Source organism: Pelophylax lessonae (genome assembly GCF_965119305.1).
Source record: "Pelophylax lessonae genome assembly, chromosome: 1".
Taxonomy (NCBI): domain Eukaryota; kingdom Metazoa; phylum Chordata; class Amphibia; order Anura; family Ranidae; genus Pelophylax; species Pelophylax lessonae.
The window spans coordinates 825,420,604-825,439,534 of record NC_138768.1 but is presented as its reverse complement, the minus strand read 5'-3'; the positions used below and the strand labels follow the sequence as shown (position 1 = coordinate 825,439,534).

General features: G+C 46.3%; 1 protein-coding gene across 1 annotated transcript in view; it reads left to right on the top strand.

Annotated features, from left to right (window-relative positions):
- The first annotated feature begins 5,475 nt into the window (after positions 1 to 5,475).
- Positions 5,476 to 18,931, top strand: part of PTPRA (protein tyrosine phosphatase receptor type A) — a 70,059-nt gene continuing 56,603 nt past the window's right edge. The window contains exons 1-2 of the mRNA XM_082263991.1: positions 5,476 to 5,554; positions 13,659 to 14,036. Of these exons, the coding sequence (XP_082120117.1) occupies positions 5,482 to 5,554; positions 13,659 to 14,036 (451 nt within the window). The 5' untranslated portion in view covers positions 5,476 to 5,481. The remainder of the gene's footprint in view (positions 5,555 to 13,658; positions 14,037 to 18,931) is intronic.

Sequence of the window (18,931 nt, the reverse complement as noted above, 5' to 3'; positions counted from 1 at the left end):
TGGGCCCCTCCTGCTAATCGCCTGAGCGGAGAGCCCATTAGGAGAATGGCCGGTGATTGTGGGAATTATCTGCCCATTCACAGTGACTGTGGGGGAGAACGGCCGTTTCTGAGGCACATCAAAGGCTTGGAGGTGAGAGCCGGCTGTAGCCAGGTAACGTGGGGGCCCTGGAGAGCGGATTAAAGAACGCTCAGGGTTATTGGCAGGCCATGGTGGCCAGAAGAATTTGAGAAAAGGTTTAGCCGCTGGACGCCCTGGTCCGGATACCGGCTCCATCAGAATGTCTTCCAGGAAGGTGAAGGTGTGGAAATCGGGCATAGAAAGCACCAAATCCGTAGAAAGGAGATGACTGTACGACACTTTGCTGGACTAAAACATTCTGGTTGAGAGGAAAGAAATAGTGGGGTGCAGAAGGTGCCTTGGTGTAGGTTACTAGGAAGGTGTATGGACTCTCCACTGCTTGGCAATCAATGAAGAGGTCTTAAGAGCTGTACACACAGGCCGAATGTCGGGTGGCATTGGCCGGGTCAATAGAAACCAGCCTACATTCAGCCCGTGTGTACAGCGGCCAGTCCGGCTTCTGTCAAAGGGGCATGACCGAAAAAGGTCAGCTGATCAGCATCCAATCAACGCTCTCACCCAAAGTCTGTTCTGGTGGGGGGGGGGGCAGTTGGAACACAATAGCTCAGCGGGGAAGATCGCTGTACTAACATCGGATTGTTAGTACAGTGGGTGCTTCTGAGCTCTTCAGGTTTTTTTTTTTTCTTTTCGCTGGGTTGAACGAAAAAAAGGAATAATGTGTACCAGGCTTAAGTTTTTGCTTCTCGGTGGTGACCCAGCCTGGCTCAGCCCTTCTCACTATAGTAAAAGTGATAGAGTGGCTGTATAGTTGCCCAGTTTACTTTTACTAAAGCTTGTTATAATCACTTGCAGCCAGTAAGTGGCACAAGAATATGTAAACCCAACATTTCATATACCTGAAACTAGATGTGCCTGCTGTACCATGGACTTGTATGAGAAAGTATCCTGTTCTTTGTATTGCTTCTTTTGTGAGAAATCCCTGCTGTTCATGCCAGTGCCTCTGCTTTCCTATTAAAAACTGACCACACTAGGCAGGAGAGCTCAGCGTTGTCAGCACTCTAGCTGTACTGGGAGTCCTCTAAGCTCCTTATGCAGCTTAGAACAGAGGGTTCTTAGAATGTGTGTGTGTTTTTTTTTTTTATTCCAAATTGTGGCAAAAGGTGCAAAGCACATTTGGGTGCTACTAGTCCTAGTGGCAACCCAAACGCAGTGTGATTATTGTGCGACTGTCGCAGCGAAACGTGCTTTTAAAAACAAGCAGGACGATAAATGCGCATAAGGCAGCCAGTTGAAGTGAATGGGCTGCCCTATGCGTGGCACACAAACAGGAGTAAATAATGCGTTTAGAATCGCAAGCAGGAACGCTCTCTCCTACAGCGCAATATCCGAATGGGGCCTCGGTGTGTGAGATTAAACCAGTGCACTGCGGAGAGATACAGATGTATAAATCCTTTTGCAACCGCAAGTGGCACATAAATGAAAACATTGGTAATCCTCAGGGCCGGATTAAGAGCATCATGGGCTTGGTGCTGAGGATTTTGAAGGGCCTTAAGGGCCGTGCCTTGCCATGCACCCAGAGGAGGAAGGGTGCAGCCATGCATGCCTAATTCAACATGGGATGCTGTCTCTGAAGCCCATAAACACATCCATGCATCGGCAACTGTCCCTCCTTGTCCGGCCTTCGTGCTGTGTGGGGAGGTTCTGAGGGAGCTGCCTGGGGAAGCGAGCATAGAAGCCAGACTTCTGTGTTTACAAGTGACAGAAGAGCGGTAACAGTGAATATGGCCAACCCGGGGCCTATATAAAGGTAGGGGCCTGGAGCTGCAGCTCCAATAGCCCCTACGTTAATCTGGCCCTGGTAATCCTGATTGTGGTCCTTGTATCTTCCAGTACACTGAACTGAAATTTTAATTGCTTTCCCAACTATCTGTTAACTACAAAACACCCCTCTCTATATATTGCAATGAGAAGGGTGCTTGTAGTCCAAATCACATGAGCAGCCTAGAGTGACAACACTGTGTTTGCATAGATATAGTGCAGTGAGTGTTGTCACCCTAGGGCAGGAAGTGTTCCTGGCAGGATCACCAGGTGAAAGTTAAGGGGGAAAAAAAAGCTGGAAGTCGAAAACTAATGCAGCCTCCACATCTGAGCACTAGTAAGCTGCCATATATTGCATTATTGCCATTACAAGAGCCTTGAGGTGATGTCTCTTCTTGCGTATTGAACCCACTATGCCGTAATACTGCAGATTCCTCGCTGTCCTTTTCTTTGTATTGTTTATGATCTGTTTTGTTACTTTGCGGTTTGAACTTCCCCTCCACTCAGAAGCACATTGCTTGTCATCTCCCTCTTATCTGGATCTGTCCTCTGACAGTTGGTGCTGTAATGGAGTTTCTGCATTGTTTGCGGTGAGGTTGTGACACACTCGTCTCATACATGGAAGGTCAAGGTTGCAAAACAGACGCCATGTTTTTCCCATGGCTGTCCAGGGAAATCTGCATGAATCATTGAATTTACATAGAACAGTCAGGTGTGTTGTACAGAAGAATGTGCCAAAATTCTAAAGTATAACCTTATTTTTCTTTTGGATGAAGTGGAGAGATTTTAACCCATGTCAGTTTTTATTGCTGGCTGTGCCCCTCTTAGGGAGATTTATTCTCTTGATTTGTTCTGTTTACCATTATCCTAATCACAAAGACACTAAAGTATTCAATTTGTTTAGAGTGAAATTTACCTGGTTGATCCTGCTTTCAGCTATCCCTCCCATCGTTTCTGTGTCCCCACTGCAGCCTAAGATTGTGTAGACTAGCTGTTGTCATCTACTGAGCATGCTCCAGTTTCAGTTCCATTCTATGCTGTTCATTTCCTCCTTTTTCTTACCTGTGCAGAACATGCACATGTGGGCACACATGTCAGTCACACATGTAGGCATGTGCACAGTGGTAAATGACACTCCCCTCCCTCCCTTTATTATCCTCAATGTCCTCCCGTTGCTAAACACTATAGGGGCGGGAAATAATATGCTAATTACGTTCACTAAAAATCTCACAAAAATTGCCTAGTTTTAATATAAATCTGTATTAAATATATTTGTATTTGCCATTATCTGTAAAAGCTCCTTGGATGCAAATGCTGTCTGAACAAAATGAAAGCTAGTGTCAATCATCTTTGACTCCACCTACATGAAATTAACGCACAAATATACATTTGATGTTCAATAAAGATTTGTAGGAAGCTGTAATACCCGATTTTTGATATTTATTATTTAGTTTAAATTTCTCTTTCCAAACTTTTTTTTTTTTTTTTTTTTTTTCTCGTGTGACTGGCACAGCACCAATCAGGTCTGACCAGACACTGACTCACACTACAGAAATATAAGCCCCTCCCAAAGATCTTTCCCGGCAGATGCCAAAGAACAGGGAAAGATTGTGTGATCCCACAATGCCGCTGTAGCAATGAGGAGGATTAAAATCTACTGGCATGATCTATATGATTTATGTCAGGGATCTCCAAACTATGGCCATCATGCCTAGACATGACTAGGCATGATGGGAATTGTAGTTCCTGAACAACTAAAGGGCCATAGTATGAAGACCCCTGATTTATGTGAATGAATTATGGCAATTAACACTTCTCTGGTTAGTATCCCTTCAAGTGGATATTCTCCCAAACCATCCTTCACATTGTTGGGATCCACACAGTGTTGGTGGGCATAAAGGTTTAATTTGCCTTCCCTGGTTCCTTGCTTTCCCATTGTCAACATGCTAAATACATTTCTTAATAAAACCCTTCCATTTTCATTACGTACCTTATTTCGGGGCTGGTGGGAGAGGCCAGCAGGGTGCTGTAAATGGAGCTGATGCAAGAAGTGGACGAGCTCTTGGGAGGAGTTATGCAAATATCAAAATGCTTTGATGATTGGATGCCAATGTAAAGGCGTGGGCTGATCTTGGTAGGCTGAATTTTTATGTAGACCACCTTAGCACAGTGGCTAAGTGGTTAGCACCTCTGCCTGGCAACACTAGGGTCATGGGTTCGAGTCTCAACCACGGCACTACCTGCCTGGTTTTTGTATGTTATTGTTGTGCCTGCGTAGGTTTCCTCCGGGTACTTCGGTTTCCTCCCACACTCCAAAGACATACTGGTAGGTTAATTGGATTCTGGATAAATTAGCTTTAGCATGTGTATGTATGTGAGTTAGGGACCTTAGATTGTAAGCTCCTTAAGGGCAAGGACTGATGTGAATGTACAATATATGTGTAAAGCGCTGCATAATTGATAGCACTATAGAAGTACCTGTGATAAATACCACCCACTTGTGATGTGAAGCCTTCTAAACTGAAAGAATTAAAATCCAACTAATTGAAAGGGGTGGGCCAGGGACTGTTAGGCTGAAGAGGAAAGGGCTAGATGATGCTGAACGTCTTTCAGCTAGGAAATAAGGCAGGCTCTGACTTGCTGCAGGTGCTAAATGCAAATTGAGAAGCTCACTGTGTGCAGCGAAATCAAAGTAAATTGAGGCTCCGCAACACATGTAGGCATTAATCTAGGGTGGTCAACTGTTTTCATAGGTCCCACCAGCCATGATCTTCCTGCATTGCCTAGAAAAGCACAGAGACCCAGTGATTGCACGGCCCAATGAGAAATACGTTTCGCAATAAAAGCAGGTTTTGTTGACATTTTTCAGGAGTTTGTTGAAGGGGGAGAAGGAGATGAACCAGGAAAGGTAAAATATAAGGCCCCTTTCAGATGAAGCAGATCCCTCCAAGCGGATCAGCCTGCTCAGTGAGGGATCTCTCCTCCTGAACCTGCTGGGCAGGCGGATGACAGGTCTGTGTTGTCTCCGTTATGCAAAGCGAACACGGACACAGCTCGCTCTCTTCTCTGGGGCGGTCAGATGGAAGCTGACTGCATGTCCATCCAACTGTTGTCCGATCCGCTGGTTGGATGGCGAATGTTATCTCCATCTGTCCGATTTTTAGAGGCCTGGATCGGATCAGATGCCAGCGGGTGTAAACAGACCTTTGTCCTCTGACATCCGCCGCCCCATAGAGATCAATGGGTGATCTGATCGGGTCCACCTGAAAAATGGACAGACGGGCCTGATCAGTCCGCTGGCGTGAAATGGGGCCTTAAGCGAATAAACTTCATTTGAGGTTCTAACACGTCACACCATCATAAACACATTTTAAGTGTTGGTTGGAGTTGGGGATTTAACCACAGTCAGCAGTGACCTCAGATGCCTCTCAGTGCTCTTGATTTGGTGTTGGTTTTAGTGCCAGAGCAAACGCAGCATGTATGCGACTAAAGTTCAAATTGCTTCTAAGCTCATTCTGTACTGTTGCCTTGGTTGCCAGTTAAATATGTACTAATTATCCTAATCCTGTGTGTTTCAGTGACATGGATCCCTGGCATGTGTTTATACTGCTGGTGTGCTCGCTGATGTGCCTGGCTGCAGACAATGTCACCACAGGTGAGTAAAGGAAGGCCGGTACTCTGCAATCGCTGCATTACACAACTTTTGTTGTTGTTCCTTACTTCTGTGGGTTAGCCATTGTAGGTAATATTGACAATGCTAAAAACCAAGAAATCACTCGCACTAAAATTATATAGTCAAAAGCTGCTGAGACTATAATCCTGGTTTAAGAAACCTCAAATGCAGCGCCTCTTAGTCCAGTATGCAAATGAAAACATTATTCCAAAAAAAGAGTCCATAAGTGTGCAAAAATGCATGCAGAAGTGTTAGGAATCCGCCACCGGAGGAAAGCGTTCACACTGACCCTTACCCAAAAGTAGTGATCGACCAATATAGTTTTTTCATTGCTAATACCGATATTTTGGTCATCGCATATCGTTATCTGCCGATATTTTCAGGCATTTAAAACATTTTTTTTTATTTATTTTTTTTACAGGTACTCCTTGTGGAGGGATCTGAGGGTCTTAAAGACCCCAAACCCCTCCTCTGCACTTAAAAGCATTCAAAACACCAAGTTTGGCTGTTTTGAATGCGGTCATTTTTTGGAATTTGTCGCCGAGTATCCGGAAGTAATGTCATGACCTCACTTCCGGGTTTTTACATGGAGACCCGATCAGAGCCGAATGCGGCTTTGATCGGGTCTTTGGCGGCCGTGCAGGTAGGATGCCCGGGTCTCCCGGTGGGACGGAAGACCTGGGCGAGCCGTAGAAGGCGGGGGGTTGACATTACAAGACAGCCGACCGTCGGCTATGGACGCCGGTACCGGGGTGATGCCTCTAGCTGCAGACATCACTCCGGTACAAGCACTTTCCCAAAATATCGGCAATATCGGTAACCTCAGGGGCCGATTCCGATATATCGGGGATAGTGCATATCGGCCCTCAATATATCGGTGGTGCCGATCCCTACAGCAGGGCCGGTGCTAGACTATTTTATGCCCTAGGCAAGACCAGCTACTTGCACCCCCCCCCCCCCCCCCAAAAAAAAAATAAAATAAAAATAAGGGCTCCAAATGCAGCCAGTACAGGAATTCTTCCTTCCCTCCTTGTCAATGTTAGCTCCATGTGCAGAATGACTAGGGAGCTGGGAGGAAGTGATGTTGCGCACAGCATGGCACCTCATTGACTGGATACCTCTTCTTCATGGATTGGCTGAAGTTTACAGGAGATGGCTTCGTCTCCAGGTATCATCATCCAATCCTGAAATGGTATGTGGAACCATCATCTCAGTGTATGGGGAACAGAGCAGTCATCAGAAACTTTGGGGCCCCTTACAGCTTTAGGCCTGTGCCCCCCAGGCTTGACCCCCCTTTCATTAGCATCTCCAAAGTCCTCCCCCTACATTTGGGTCCCAAGAGTCCCCTCTTCTTTAATCAGGGTCCTCAGTCCCCCCCCCCTTACATCAGAGTCCCCAGAGTTCACCCTTACAACAGAGACCCCACTTTCATTTTCCTTACATTAGAATCCCCATGTACCACCATACATAGACTCTCATGATAGATATAGGTAAGGATAAGCAGGTTCTTAATACTTCTCCTGCATTTTTGCACATTTATGAACTCTTTTTTTTTTTCTTGATTATTTTTCATTTGCATATTGGACTTTCAAGAGGTCTTAAGCGCTGCATTTGTGTGTAATAGTTAATATTAACAATTGTAGAACAGCCACTAGAGGGAGATCTTGGGTTTAGTAAAACTCTGCTGCACAGGGAGTGCGTTGTTTTTGGTCAGCTGACTCATAGGGGTTGATTTAATGAAGGCAAGTAGACCATGCACTTTGCAAGTGAAGTTGCCCCAGAGCTTAGTAAATGAGGGGAAGCTTTGCTGACTTCCATCATTCAATCGCGCAAGCAAAAATAGTTGTGTTTTTTTTTTTTTCTTTTTAGTTTTCCTTGCCTGTGATTGGGTTCTCTTTGTAAAGTGAAGCCTTACCTCATTTACTAAGCACTGTAGCAACTGCAGTTTCAAAATACACAGTCTGTTTGCCTTTGGTAAATCAACCCCCATGGACTTGCAAGAGGGAGCAGTAATCAACCTCTAATGTTTAGCATAGCAGACTCAAGTTGGCCACAGACGGTTTGAATTTTGAGAGAGACTCGAACCATGTTTGGGCAGTCTGAGTGTTGATCAATCAACAGCCTATCAGATTTTACATGCGATTATTGCTAGCCGCTGTTATAGCCACTAGCAATAATTGCTGTGTTCTCCTGGCAGGGACAGCTTCCTCCGCCGGGAGAACACAATGGCTCAGCGGGAGGGATTCCCCCATCAACACTGACTGTTTTGATAGGGGAATTGAACAATTTTTTTCTTTTCTGCAAATCGTGGTTGCAGGAAAAAAATCGCTCAGTCTATGGCTGGCTTTAGGAATCAAAATCTTTAAATGAGATAAGCAGATATGGCTGCCCTTCTTTACTTATATCATTACAACAATACATGGAGACAATTTTTAAAATATATAAACACAGATTAGTTAAGGGGCGGTTCACACCATGTCCGCACAGACGTGCTGTGCGTTCCTGTGTGATTTAGACCACATGTGAAACCCACTCCATCTGCAGCGGTTGTCAATAGAAAGTTAAGGACACCCCAAACGCTGGTCTATAACCCTGCAATTTGGTTATGGTGCGTTTTAAAAAAAAAAAAATAAGGGCACTATTTTGGTGCGATTTAAAATGATTGGGCTGAAATCGCACCACACAGAACCGCATGGGATTAAATAGGAATGCACGGTATAAGCATGGTGGTGAACCTGCCCTTAGTGTTTGCAGTTTAAAAAAAAAAAAAAAAAACAGTTTCCTGCATTTGCACGTTTGGGTCATGGGGCAATAAATAGTTTTGTAATGTTTATATTACAAAAACAAATTAAATGTCTTATGTATTCTGAGTCCAGCAAACATTTAGTAATATGTATTCTGAATCTAACGTACGCTTGTCTCCTACAACTGAGATTTACATTGCGTTAACCCTTTTGTTGCTGGAGATTTTTTCGTACATGTTCAGGCAAAACATTTTTTTTTTTTTTTAAGACTAGTTAAATTCTCCATATTCTTCTTAACCATTGGGTTATGCTGCCCCCTACAGGGGTAGGACACTAGGCAGGAAAAAACATTACCACGCCTATGGGGCAGTCCCTGAAGGCATATACCCACTCACTCTGCTAGAGGATTCAGTTTGTTTCTTCCTAGATTAGGACCTAGTTCCCAGCTGGGACTTCGGTCTTTGCTTGTTTTTTTTAATTTAAAGGGAACCTTGGTTAAAATTTTCATTTTTTTAGCTAGTTATGTTCCTGAGAGAACTGCAATCAACAGCTGGACTGAGTTTCGGACTGGACATCCTAGATCCTTAAGGTCTCCCAGTCCTGCCAGGGAGCGTGAGCAGGTTATAGCCCCGCGCTAGGCCTCGCCACGACAGAGCCTGAATGGATGGGGTCTGGCCCGTGAGTGAAACGCCTCGCCGGGATGCATACAACCTGGATGCCTCACGCAGCCGTATCCGGCTAAAAATTGGGGCCGCGGCTGGCAGACTTCTCGCTGACTGAGCTGGCTGTCTGAGTGACTGACCAAGCTGTTCAAGCTCCTAACCGAGCTGTCCAAAACTGCTGATCAAGCTGACAGAGCTGACGGCAGACTCGCGACCGGATCAGGCCCCAAATTGAGGCCTCAGCTTTCCAGCCTACTCGCGGCTGGCTGACCGGGCTGTTTGCGCTGCTGAGTGGGGCGATAGAGCAGCGGATGGGTGTCCACCCCCTGCCTGGGGGGCGCCGTTGGGGTATTGTTGTGTGGGGGTACTCTGCCTGCTCGTCTGCGTCACGGGTGGCCCCATCTTCCCCTTTATAGGGGGCTGTGTCCTTTTATGTCATTTATGGTGTCGACCCTTATGTCTAATAGGGGTCTTTTTGTGGAATTTTAGCAGCGTCTCCTTGCGGGACTGCGGTCAGCGACCTCCCCTGCTTGTTATGTTCTCAGGGTGAGCTTGGCATCCAGCGACTCTACTGGGTCTGTGTCCATGCACTTCGGGTGGTCTGTGGTGAGGATGATTCCTTTACTGTACATGCTCATGCAAGGGCGCTGATGGATGCACTGAATACATGGGGGCGCCGGTCCCCTCGGGGCCCGCAGATCCCCTAACAGTGGCAAAGGTACTCCCTTTTCCCACCTACTGTGACAAAATTGTCGCGAGTCAGTGGAGTTCTAAACGCAATAATGGTAACCATGCATGTTGTGGCTAAAATGCTGGTCTGCGGACCAGGCTTCAAAAAAGGCTGTATCAGTTCTCCCCCTTTACGGGGGACTGCCTATTTGGGTCTTTGTTGGATAAACTGATCAAAGAACTCACAGATGGGAAGAGTACTCTTCTTCCTCTATCCGCTAAGGGCAAGTCACCGCATAATAGACGGGGCCCTTATTTTTCAGCACGCAGGAGAAAGGCCCTAAGCCATTTAGGTCATCTGGTTGTTCCAAGAAGACGTGGTCGGTTAAGCCGAGAACAGGCCCCTCCAGATCTGCGGACAAATCTCTGTCTGCATGAAGGGACCCCCTCACCTGTATCTGGGGTGGGGGGACATCATCGTTTTCTGTCCGAAACCAGGGATCTCCTTGATTCAGGACAAATGGGCCCACAAGCTGCTCTGATCAGGTTACAAGATTGAATTCAGTTCCCGACCATCGGACAAATTTTTCCTGTCCAATCTAAGCCTATCTTCAGATCGGTTAAGGGATCTATGAGAGGCGGTGAAGGGTAATTGTGCCGGTTCTTCGAACTTGGAAAGTTGTGTGTCCAGGGGACCTGGACTCTGAAAGATATCCTGAAAAATATTCTGAAGCCTTGCTTGAATCATTGGACAAATCATCTGCAGGGTTGTCCAGTTCGGATTCTATCAGACAATGCCCCAGCTGTGGTTTACTTCAATCATTAAGGGGGCACCAAGAGTATCCTGGCAGCCTGGGTGGTGGCTGGAGATTTTAATATGGGCAGAAAATATTGTTCCAGCCCTCTGCGCCGTGCATATACCTGGAGCTGAGAACTTGCAGGCAGATTACTTGAGTCGTTCGGTGTTGGATCAGGGGGAATGGTCCCTGCACCCGGAGTTGTTTCACCTGTTTGTCTGGTGGGGGACACCTGAAGTCGACCTGTTAGTTTCTTGGCTCAACAAGAAAGTACAGAGGCTTGTAGCTAAGTCTTGGGATCCTCTGGCCGACGCCACAGACGTACTGGTGGCTTCCTGGGGTTAGTATCGGCTGATCTATGCGTTTCCTCCGCTGAAATTCTGCCGAGTCTTCTGCGCTGTATAGAGGCGGAAGGGATTCCGGTCATTCTGGTGGCCCCAGACTGGCCTCACTGGTCTTGATATGCAGATCTGGTAAGGTTGGTTGCCGAAGCTCCTTGGAGACTTCCCCTCAGGAAAGATCTGTTGCTTTAAGGGCCGATCTTCTATCCTGCTTTACAGTCGCTGGCTTCAACGGCATGGCTGTGGAAAGCCAGGTATTAAAGGATAGGGGGTCTTTCTGACTCAGTGATTCCTATACTGTTGAAGGCTAGAAGATCTACCTCCAGGAAGATTTACCATCGTACGTGGAAATTGTACATCTTATGGTGTGAATCGATTAAGGTGCATCCACGCTCCTTTTCAGTGGCTAGGATATTGGCTTTCCCCAAAAAAGGGGTTGAGCAGCAGTTGGTCTTGGGTACTATTAAAGGCCAGGTGTTTGCTTTCGCGGTGTTTTTTCAACGCCATTTAGCTACGCATTCTTTTTTTTAAATCAGAAAACGTCTTTTATTGAGAGAAATTCACATCACAACGGTAAACAACATTACAGGGTTCAGGCAGAATAGTAAAAAAAATCACCATTACCATACATAACAAATACGTCACAATCTCCCTGAATCAGGCAACCCCCAACAACAATGCCAGTTACAATATCACTGCCCTCCAATCCTCCCCCAGTGCAACAAACAGTCATCCCACAGCAACCCCAACTCATCTTCACACAATTAAGATAAAAAAACGGTCCAGGATGAGGTCATTAGGAGCCATTCCCGGGCAATTCAACCAAGTACCCCATATTTTAGAGAACTTTTGAGGAGATCCCCTATGCTGGTATATAACCTTTTCCATCCTGAGAGTGCCCTCCATCTGCTCTAACCACATCCTAAAGGTCGGAGGTTCAGGTGCAGTCCATTGTCGCAGTATAAGTAGGCGAGCTTGGAACAAGGCGCGGGAGGCCGCCTCCCGCAGGTATCTGTCTTCCACTTGTAGGTCCAGAATGCCCAGAAGGCAATGTTTAGGGTCCCCCGGTATATCTATCCCCAGAGTTCTATTAATAGCAGAGCGGACCTCAGTCCAGTACCTGTGTAGCTTCGGACAGCTACGCATTCTTTGATTCACATTTTATCCAGGGAATTTGTCATGTGGCTCCTCCGATATGGTCCCCGTTACCTCTGTGGGATCTTGACTTGGTACGGTCTGTTCTTCAAAAACCTCCCTTTGATAACTTAGGGAGATTCCTCTGCTTGCACTGTCACAGAAGGTAGCCTTTTTGGTGGCTATTACCTCTGCATGCAGAGTAAAAGTGCTTCTTCTACCTAATCAGTAGTTTCTTTCTATGGTGGTTTTTGATTTCCGTTGAATGAAGACATTGTGCTGCCTTCACTCTGTCCTCAGCCCAAGCATCCCAAGGAAAATGCCTTGCATTCTTTGGCTGTGGTTCGGCCAATTAGGGTTTGCCTAGCGGTTACTGAGTCTATCAGGAAATCAGACTTTCCTTTTGTCCTCACAAAAGGACCTCGGAAGGGATTGGCTGCGTCTGCTGCGACCATACCTAGATGGATTGTGCAGATGGTGGTACAGGCGTATTCACTTAAGGGTCAGGTTACACCTTTCCCTGTGAAGGTGCATTCTGCTAGGGCTCGGAGTGCCTCTTGGGCCTGTCGCCATCAGGCGTCAGTAATAGAAGTTTGCAAGGCGGCAAGTTGGTCGTCTGTGCACACGTTCACTAAATTCTACAAAGTAGATGTGTTGGCATCCTCTGATGCTTCTTTTGGCCGCAAGGTTTTGCAGGCTGCTGTTTAAAAGAGAAATTTTTTCTCTTTGAGGGTGTATTTATTTTTTCTAGGTGAGCTCCAGTTGTTCCTGGTTGAGCTCTGTGTTACCTGGTTGGCTAAGTTTAGCCTTTGGGGTATTCCGTTCTTTCTCTGCGTTGTTTTCCCACCCCTCCTGCAAATACTGCTTTGGGAAGTCCCAATTGTTAAGAAAAATATGGAGCAGTATCTGTCAATGAATGATAGAGAAAACTGTATTTTTGCCTTACCCTAAAATCCTTTTCTCTGAAGTTCATTGACAGACGTAGTACCCGTCCCTCTATTTCTGAGGGGAATGTTTTTTTTACTTCTGAGACTGCTTGCATCAAAACTGAATTCTATAGCAGAGTGTGTGGGTGTATGCCTTCAGGGACTGCCTCATAGGTGTGGTAAAGATTTTTCCTGCCTAGTGTCCTTCTCCTGTAGGGGGCAGCATAACCCAATGGTTAAGAATATGGAGCTGCGTCTGTCAATGAACTTCAGAGAAAAGGATTTTACGGTAAGTCAAAAATCCAGTTTTTCTGAAAGCAGAAACCCTGGAGAAAATAAGTAGTGGTTAGAAAGGTTTGTTACTTGATAGATTAAAGCAAAGTTTATCATGCACATATTTTTAGCAAAAAAATAATTTTAAGTTCATTTTGGGGCGCGCACACAATAGATTTCCCTTGTTTTTTTTATATTTTTGTGTAAAATGTATATGTAACAAAAAAAGATTGGTGCCCAGTAGGAGAAATAGTGCTCCAAGGGCCATGTAAAGGAAAGCAAAGGGCCGCATCAGGCCACAGTTTGGAGACCACTGCTCTATAGGTACAGCGCATAATGTAAACGTTGTCACCCTAGAACAGGAAGTGTAATACAGGTAGGATCACATTCACTAGATGGTGCTGACTGACATAGAGATGAGGAGCATACTTCTTTCCTATCTTGTGGTTATAATGCAGTATTTTCCACCTTTTATAAATACACATTGTCTTTTGTGTGAAAGTTAGATCTACATATTCATATATGCCTTTGTATGTTCAGTGTCTCCCACCATAGCGCCTTTCAATATTACGTCTGGTCCAACGCTACACATCCTCAATCTCCAACCCACTACAGACAGCAATGCCGGAGGAGACCCCAAGCCAACACAAGCAGTCACCACCACGCCGCCGGTGATCTTGGCGCCTACAATCAATGCTACCGCCCCCATCTCCACGCACATCCCTGCAAGCAATGACTCGGACTTCAGCAATCACACACTGTTCGACAACTCCACTGCTGCCCCAACCACCGTTAATGTCGTCAGCAAAACCAGCACCCCGGTGTCACCTATCACCGATGCAAAAACAACCAGCGGGGATATTCCAGAAGGGACAGCAACTCTGGAAAGCTCAACTGGGGAAAGCATCACACCATCAGGTAGGAAGATGCAATGAGTCCCCAGCAAAGCAGGCATTTAGAAGTGACCAGGGGGACGGCGTCCTGTATTGCTTTGCACAGCAGCACTCAGAGACACTAGGAGGGAGGGGCAATATTCTCAGAAAATATGGGCTTTCAAACAAGACTGGCACTTGTAAAACACATGGGGGAGCACAGGGATAATCGGGATAACCTCACCAACCTGCCGCTGCTCCTTTTTTGCTCAATCAGTTTGAAGCAGGTCCTAGACAAGGTTGCATAGCTCTGTTTATTTCCAACCTAAACCTAACTAGTCTTAAAAATGTTCCCTCCTCCCTCCTAAAACCTGTGCTGGCTAACCTGTGCAACAAAGATTTGTGTATATACTTTCCTTTTTGTCAGCTCACTCTGGTCCAGTCACATGATCCGGCTTACCTGTGTCAATCCCTGGCGGCTGTAGGGGAGAGGAGGGACCACTGACAATGGCTGGGACATAGAAGCCTATGGGTCACCGCTGCAGGCTTTTGCAGGCTTACAGAGCCTTTGTCGAGTGCTCTCTCCTCTCCCCTGCAGCAGCCTCCACTGGGTGACTCGTGAATCATGTGACTGGACTGGAGTGGCCTGAAAATAAGTATATACATCTTTCTTACACAGGTTCGTTAGCAAATGTCTTAGAAGAATGGAGGGAACATTTTTAAGGCAAGTTAGGTTTAGCCTAGAATTTTACTTTAACCCCTTCCCGCCTGGCCTATTGTAATATGACAGCTGGGCGGGACCATATTATCCTGGCTCCTGCCAAGGGGTGGTAGATCGGAGGTGGGCAGCAGGGTCACCCACTAAGTGAACCTCAGGAGCTGACCAAAATTTGTATTGGTATGGCTAGCTTAAAGGAGAAGTTTGACCAAGGCTTTTTTGGCTGTATTTCTATGGATCACAGGAGTGCAGTTTGTTCTGCACTCCTGTGATCCATTTTCAGCCAACAGCAGGCTAAAGCCCACTGCCAGCTGACATCACACCGTCCAGGCTGGGGAACGATCCTGATTAGCTGCGCTGTGAGGAGCCTGAGCCAGCCACTTCCTCCACAGCCTGGCCCTCCAGTAAGCCCTGGAGGGGCAGAGCAGATAGCCAATGACTGACAGTCATGGCTCTTTGCTCAGCGCAGAGGGGGGAGCTGAGCGATCAATGGTGTTTGATTGCTCAGCTCTCACTGCAGAAGCGACCGGGGACATCTGCAGCATTGGATCGATGCTGCATCCACCTAGTTGACCAAGGTGTTTTTTAATTTTTTTAACTTCTCTTTTAACAATTACTTTTTGAACACTTTGATGGAGTGCATGCAAACAGGAAGTGGCTAAAAGAGGGCAGCAGGAGATCAGCAACACTGAGATACAACAAGAGATGAAAACAAGTATTCCAAAAATAAGTATTTAATACACAGTGCTTCAGCAAATTAAATGTTCTTCCGTTAAGCTCTACATCTACTTTAATACTTTGCTTTTTCTGCTATGTGTACTGCCAGTCTGTGTCCTGTACCAAAGACCCTTCAGCATCTGACCCTTCCACATGTGTCGGATTCTCCCCCTGCTGAGCACTATGGTTCCTTCTGTGTCCTGTAGTGATGATGTGGTCAGTGGTAGCAACCATAAAGCATGCAGGGGGGCCTGAAACCCAACTCTTATAGTGTCAGAAGCAGAAGATTCTTCTGACAACAGTGGCTCTGCAAAGATCAGCAGTGCAGACAGTGGGTCAGCATTGTTTTTATTTATTTTTTTAAAAGCTGTATTAACCGCTTCCGGACCGCCCCACGTACATGTACTGTGGCAGAAAGGCCCTTCAGCGGAAATTCACGTACTTGTATGTCTTTTTTTTTTTTTTTTTTTATTCATTAAAGTCTGGGGTGCAAATGTTTTCCTGTATGTTACCCTTTTAAGGAGTCACTTTAAAAAAGGGCCTGGGGGATAAGCAGGTCCCTGCTTCTTATGTTGGTTTATCAGACCAGTTGGTCCACGGGCTGCAGTTTATGTGATGCAGCTTTGGATATAGCCCCTGTGCTATCCAAACTTTCTGCTTCAGCGGTGGTGATTAGGCGCGTGCTGTGGCTTAAAAATTGGTCCGCAGACCAAGCCTCTAAGAAAGCTCTCATTGATCAGCTCTTTCAAGGCGATCACCTGTTTGGGGCTACCCTTGATGACATCATTAAGGGTATGAGGGGGGTAGGAAGTACCTTGGTGCCATAGTCTAGGAAAGGGAAGGAGCCTCGTCCCAGATGGAGGCCCTCCTTCTCAGCACATAGAAAATTATTTTGTGCTTCTGGGACGGAGAATAAGGGAAATGGATCTTTCAAATTTTCTGTGGGAGGTTCCAAGCATCCTTGGTCTGGTAAGCCTTGATCTAGCTTCTCTGGAGTTAGACAAAACCCCTTCAGCATGAAGGTCTGCCCTCACCCATTATTGGGGCGGGGGGGACATCTTTGTTGGTTTTCTGCCTCGTGGACCTCTTTCGTGAGCGTCAAATGGATCCATGAGATGATGCTTTTAGGGGTACCCAGAAAGGGGGGAAAAAGCTTGTCCTTTTCAGGTTTTTTAGGTCTTGAGTCTCCGTGCAGGAAATAAATCCTCACAAAGGTTTAGGTGATGTCGGAACTACCTAAAGTCCCCCCCTATCCCTGTCCAGGGAATTGATTTACCTAGGTCTGATTCTAATTCTGACCAGGGTGGTCCTTTCTCTGGACAAATTTCAGGAACAACATGCAAGAATTCATGGGCTGGTGTCACACAAATGGTTCTCTCTCCCATTTTGCATACAGGTTCTGAGTCTGGTGGTATCCACCTTCAAGACAGTTCTGTTTGCACAGTCATACATGCAGTTCCTTGAGCAGGTTCGGCTCCACAGGAGGATCCCGAGGTTCGTGGCGAGATCACTGGTTCCTATGGCATACACCACAGGTGTCCAAGTGCCACGGTAAGGCCAGTATCATCCTTGACTAAGGGTTCTTTCGCAATTCCTGCGAGGAATCAAGGGCTCTTCCAATCAGTTTGGTTGCCATAAACGTCCCTTGGGGGCTTCCTCCCAGAAAAGACCAGTTTTCCCAAGGTCTGATCTACCATCCTGCTTAACAGTCTCTGGTTTTAATGGCTTAGCTAATGAAAGCCAGGTACTGAGGGATAGAGGTTTGTCTAGATCAGTGATCCCTACTATGGTGAAGGTGAGGAAGTCTTCTTCCAGCAAGATATACCATTGTACGTGGAAAGCGTACATTTCTTGGTGTGAGACGATTGGCGCTCAACCTCGATCCGTTTCCGTGGCTTGGATCTTAACCTTTCTTCAACAGGGCGTTGATCAGAAGTTGGCCTTGAGTACCATCAAGGGCCAGGTGTCTGCCCTGGCAATCTTCTTTCAGCGACCCTTAGCCACACACTTTTAAGTTCGTACCTTCATTCAGGGGGTTTGACATGTTGCTCCACCTGTACAGTCTCTTTTGTCGCCATGGGATTTAAATTGAGTACTTTTGGTTCTCCAGAAACCTGCATTTGAGAATATTTAGGAGATTCCCTTGCCTACATTATCCCAGAAAGTGACATTTCTTGGTGACTATTACCTCGGCCCACAGGGTATCGGAATTGGCGGCATTGTCCTGTCGCAGTCACTATTTAGTGGTCCATAGGGATAAAGCTCTTAGTCCCCGTCCATCATTCCTGCCCAAAGTTGTCTCTGGATTCCATTTCAATAAGGCCGTTGTGTTGCCTTCCTTGTCTCCCAAGCCTGCTCACCCCAAGGAATTTGCCTTGCATACCTTGGATGTGGTTCATGCGATTCAGGTGTATCTGGCAGCTACTGAGTCCTTTTCGGAGGTCAGACTTGCTTTTTGTTGTTACGGACGGACCAAGAAAAGGGCTGTCCGCTTCTTTGGCTACCATATCCAGATGGATTAGAAAGATGGAGATTAGGGCCTATTCCATTAAAGGCCAGGTTCCACCTTTCCCTGTCACGGCGCATTCTACTCGGGAGCTGAGTGCTTCTTGGGCCTTCCATTAACAGGCATCAATATTGCAAGTTTGCAAGGTGGCCACTTGGCCGTCGGTGGGTGCATACCTTCATAAAATTCTATAGGGTAGATAGTTTGGCATCTGCAGATGCTTCTTTTGGATGCAAAGCTTTGCAGGCTGCTGTTTAGGAGGGGTTGTTCCCCCTTGAGGGGTGTTTTTTCTTTAAACTTTTATTTTTCGGATGGGGCTCCTGTGTCCTGGTTAAGGGCTCTTATGTTTGGACTTGGATTATTTTCCCCACCCCTCATTTTCCTTTTGGCACTGCTTTTGGACGTCCCAGTAGTTAGCATTTATGGAGTGCTGTGTCCGTCGAACAAAAGCGAAAATGGGATTTTTGTACTTACCGTAAAATTCATTTCTCGGAGTTCGGACGGAGCACCCACCCCTCCTATGGAGTTCTGATACTTCTAATACTGCTGGCTACTAAACTGATTGCATAGAGCAGAGAGGGGTTATAAACCAGCGGAGGATGGCCCATGGGCATAACCAGGTGTTTTTTGTTCTGCCTACTCCTAGTCCTACTCCTGGAGGAGGCAATATAACTCAGTAGTTATGGTTTATGGAGCGCTGTGTCTGTAAACTCAGAGAAATGGATTTTACGGTAAGTACAAAAACCCCATTATTCTAGCTGTCTCCACATAGGGTGTGTACTCTGTCCTTCCCCCCTTCCCCCATGTTGTGCTCTGTGCTATGAGTATGCATGCATGGAATGCCAGAACGAACACGGATAAAAACATGAAAGATTTTTCCTGGTAGGAGGGAATTCTCCATCTCCACGCCTTGTGTAAACATGTAGAAACAGCTGAATTGTACTCGCATACCTTTTGTAGGTAGTCATGTTGTGATTTCCTTTTTACACCTCTGCCTGTT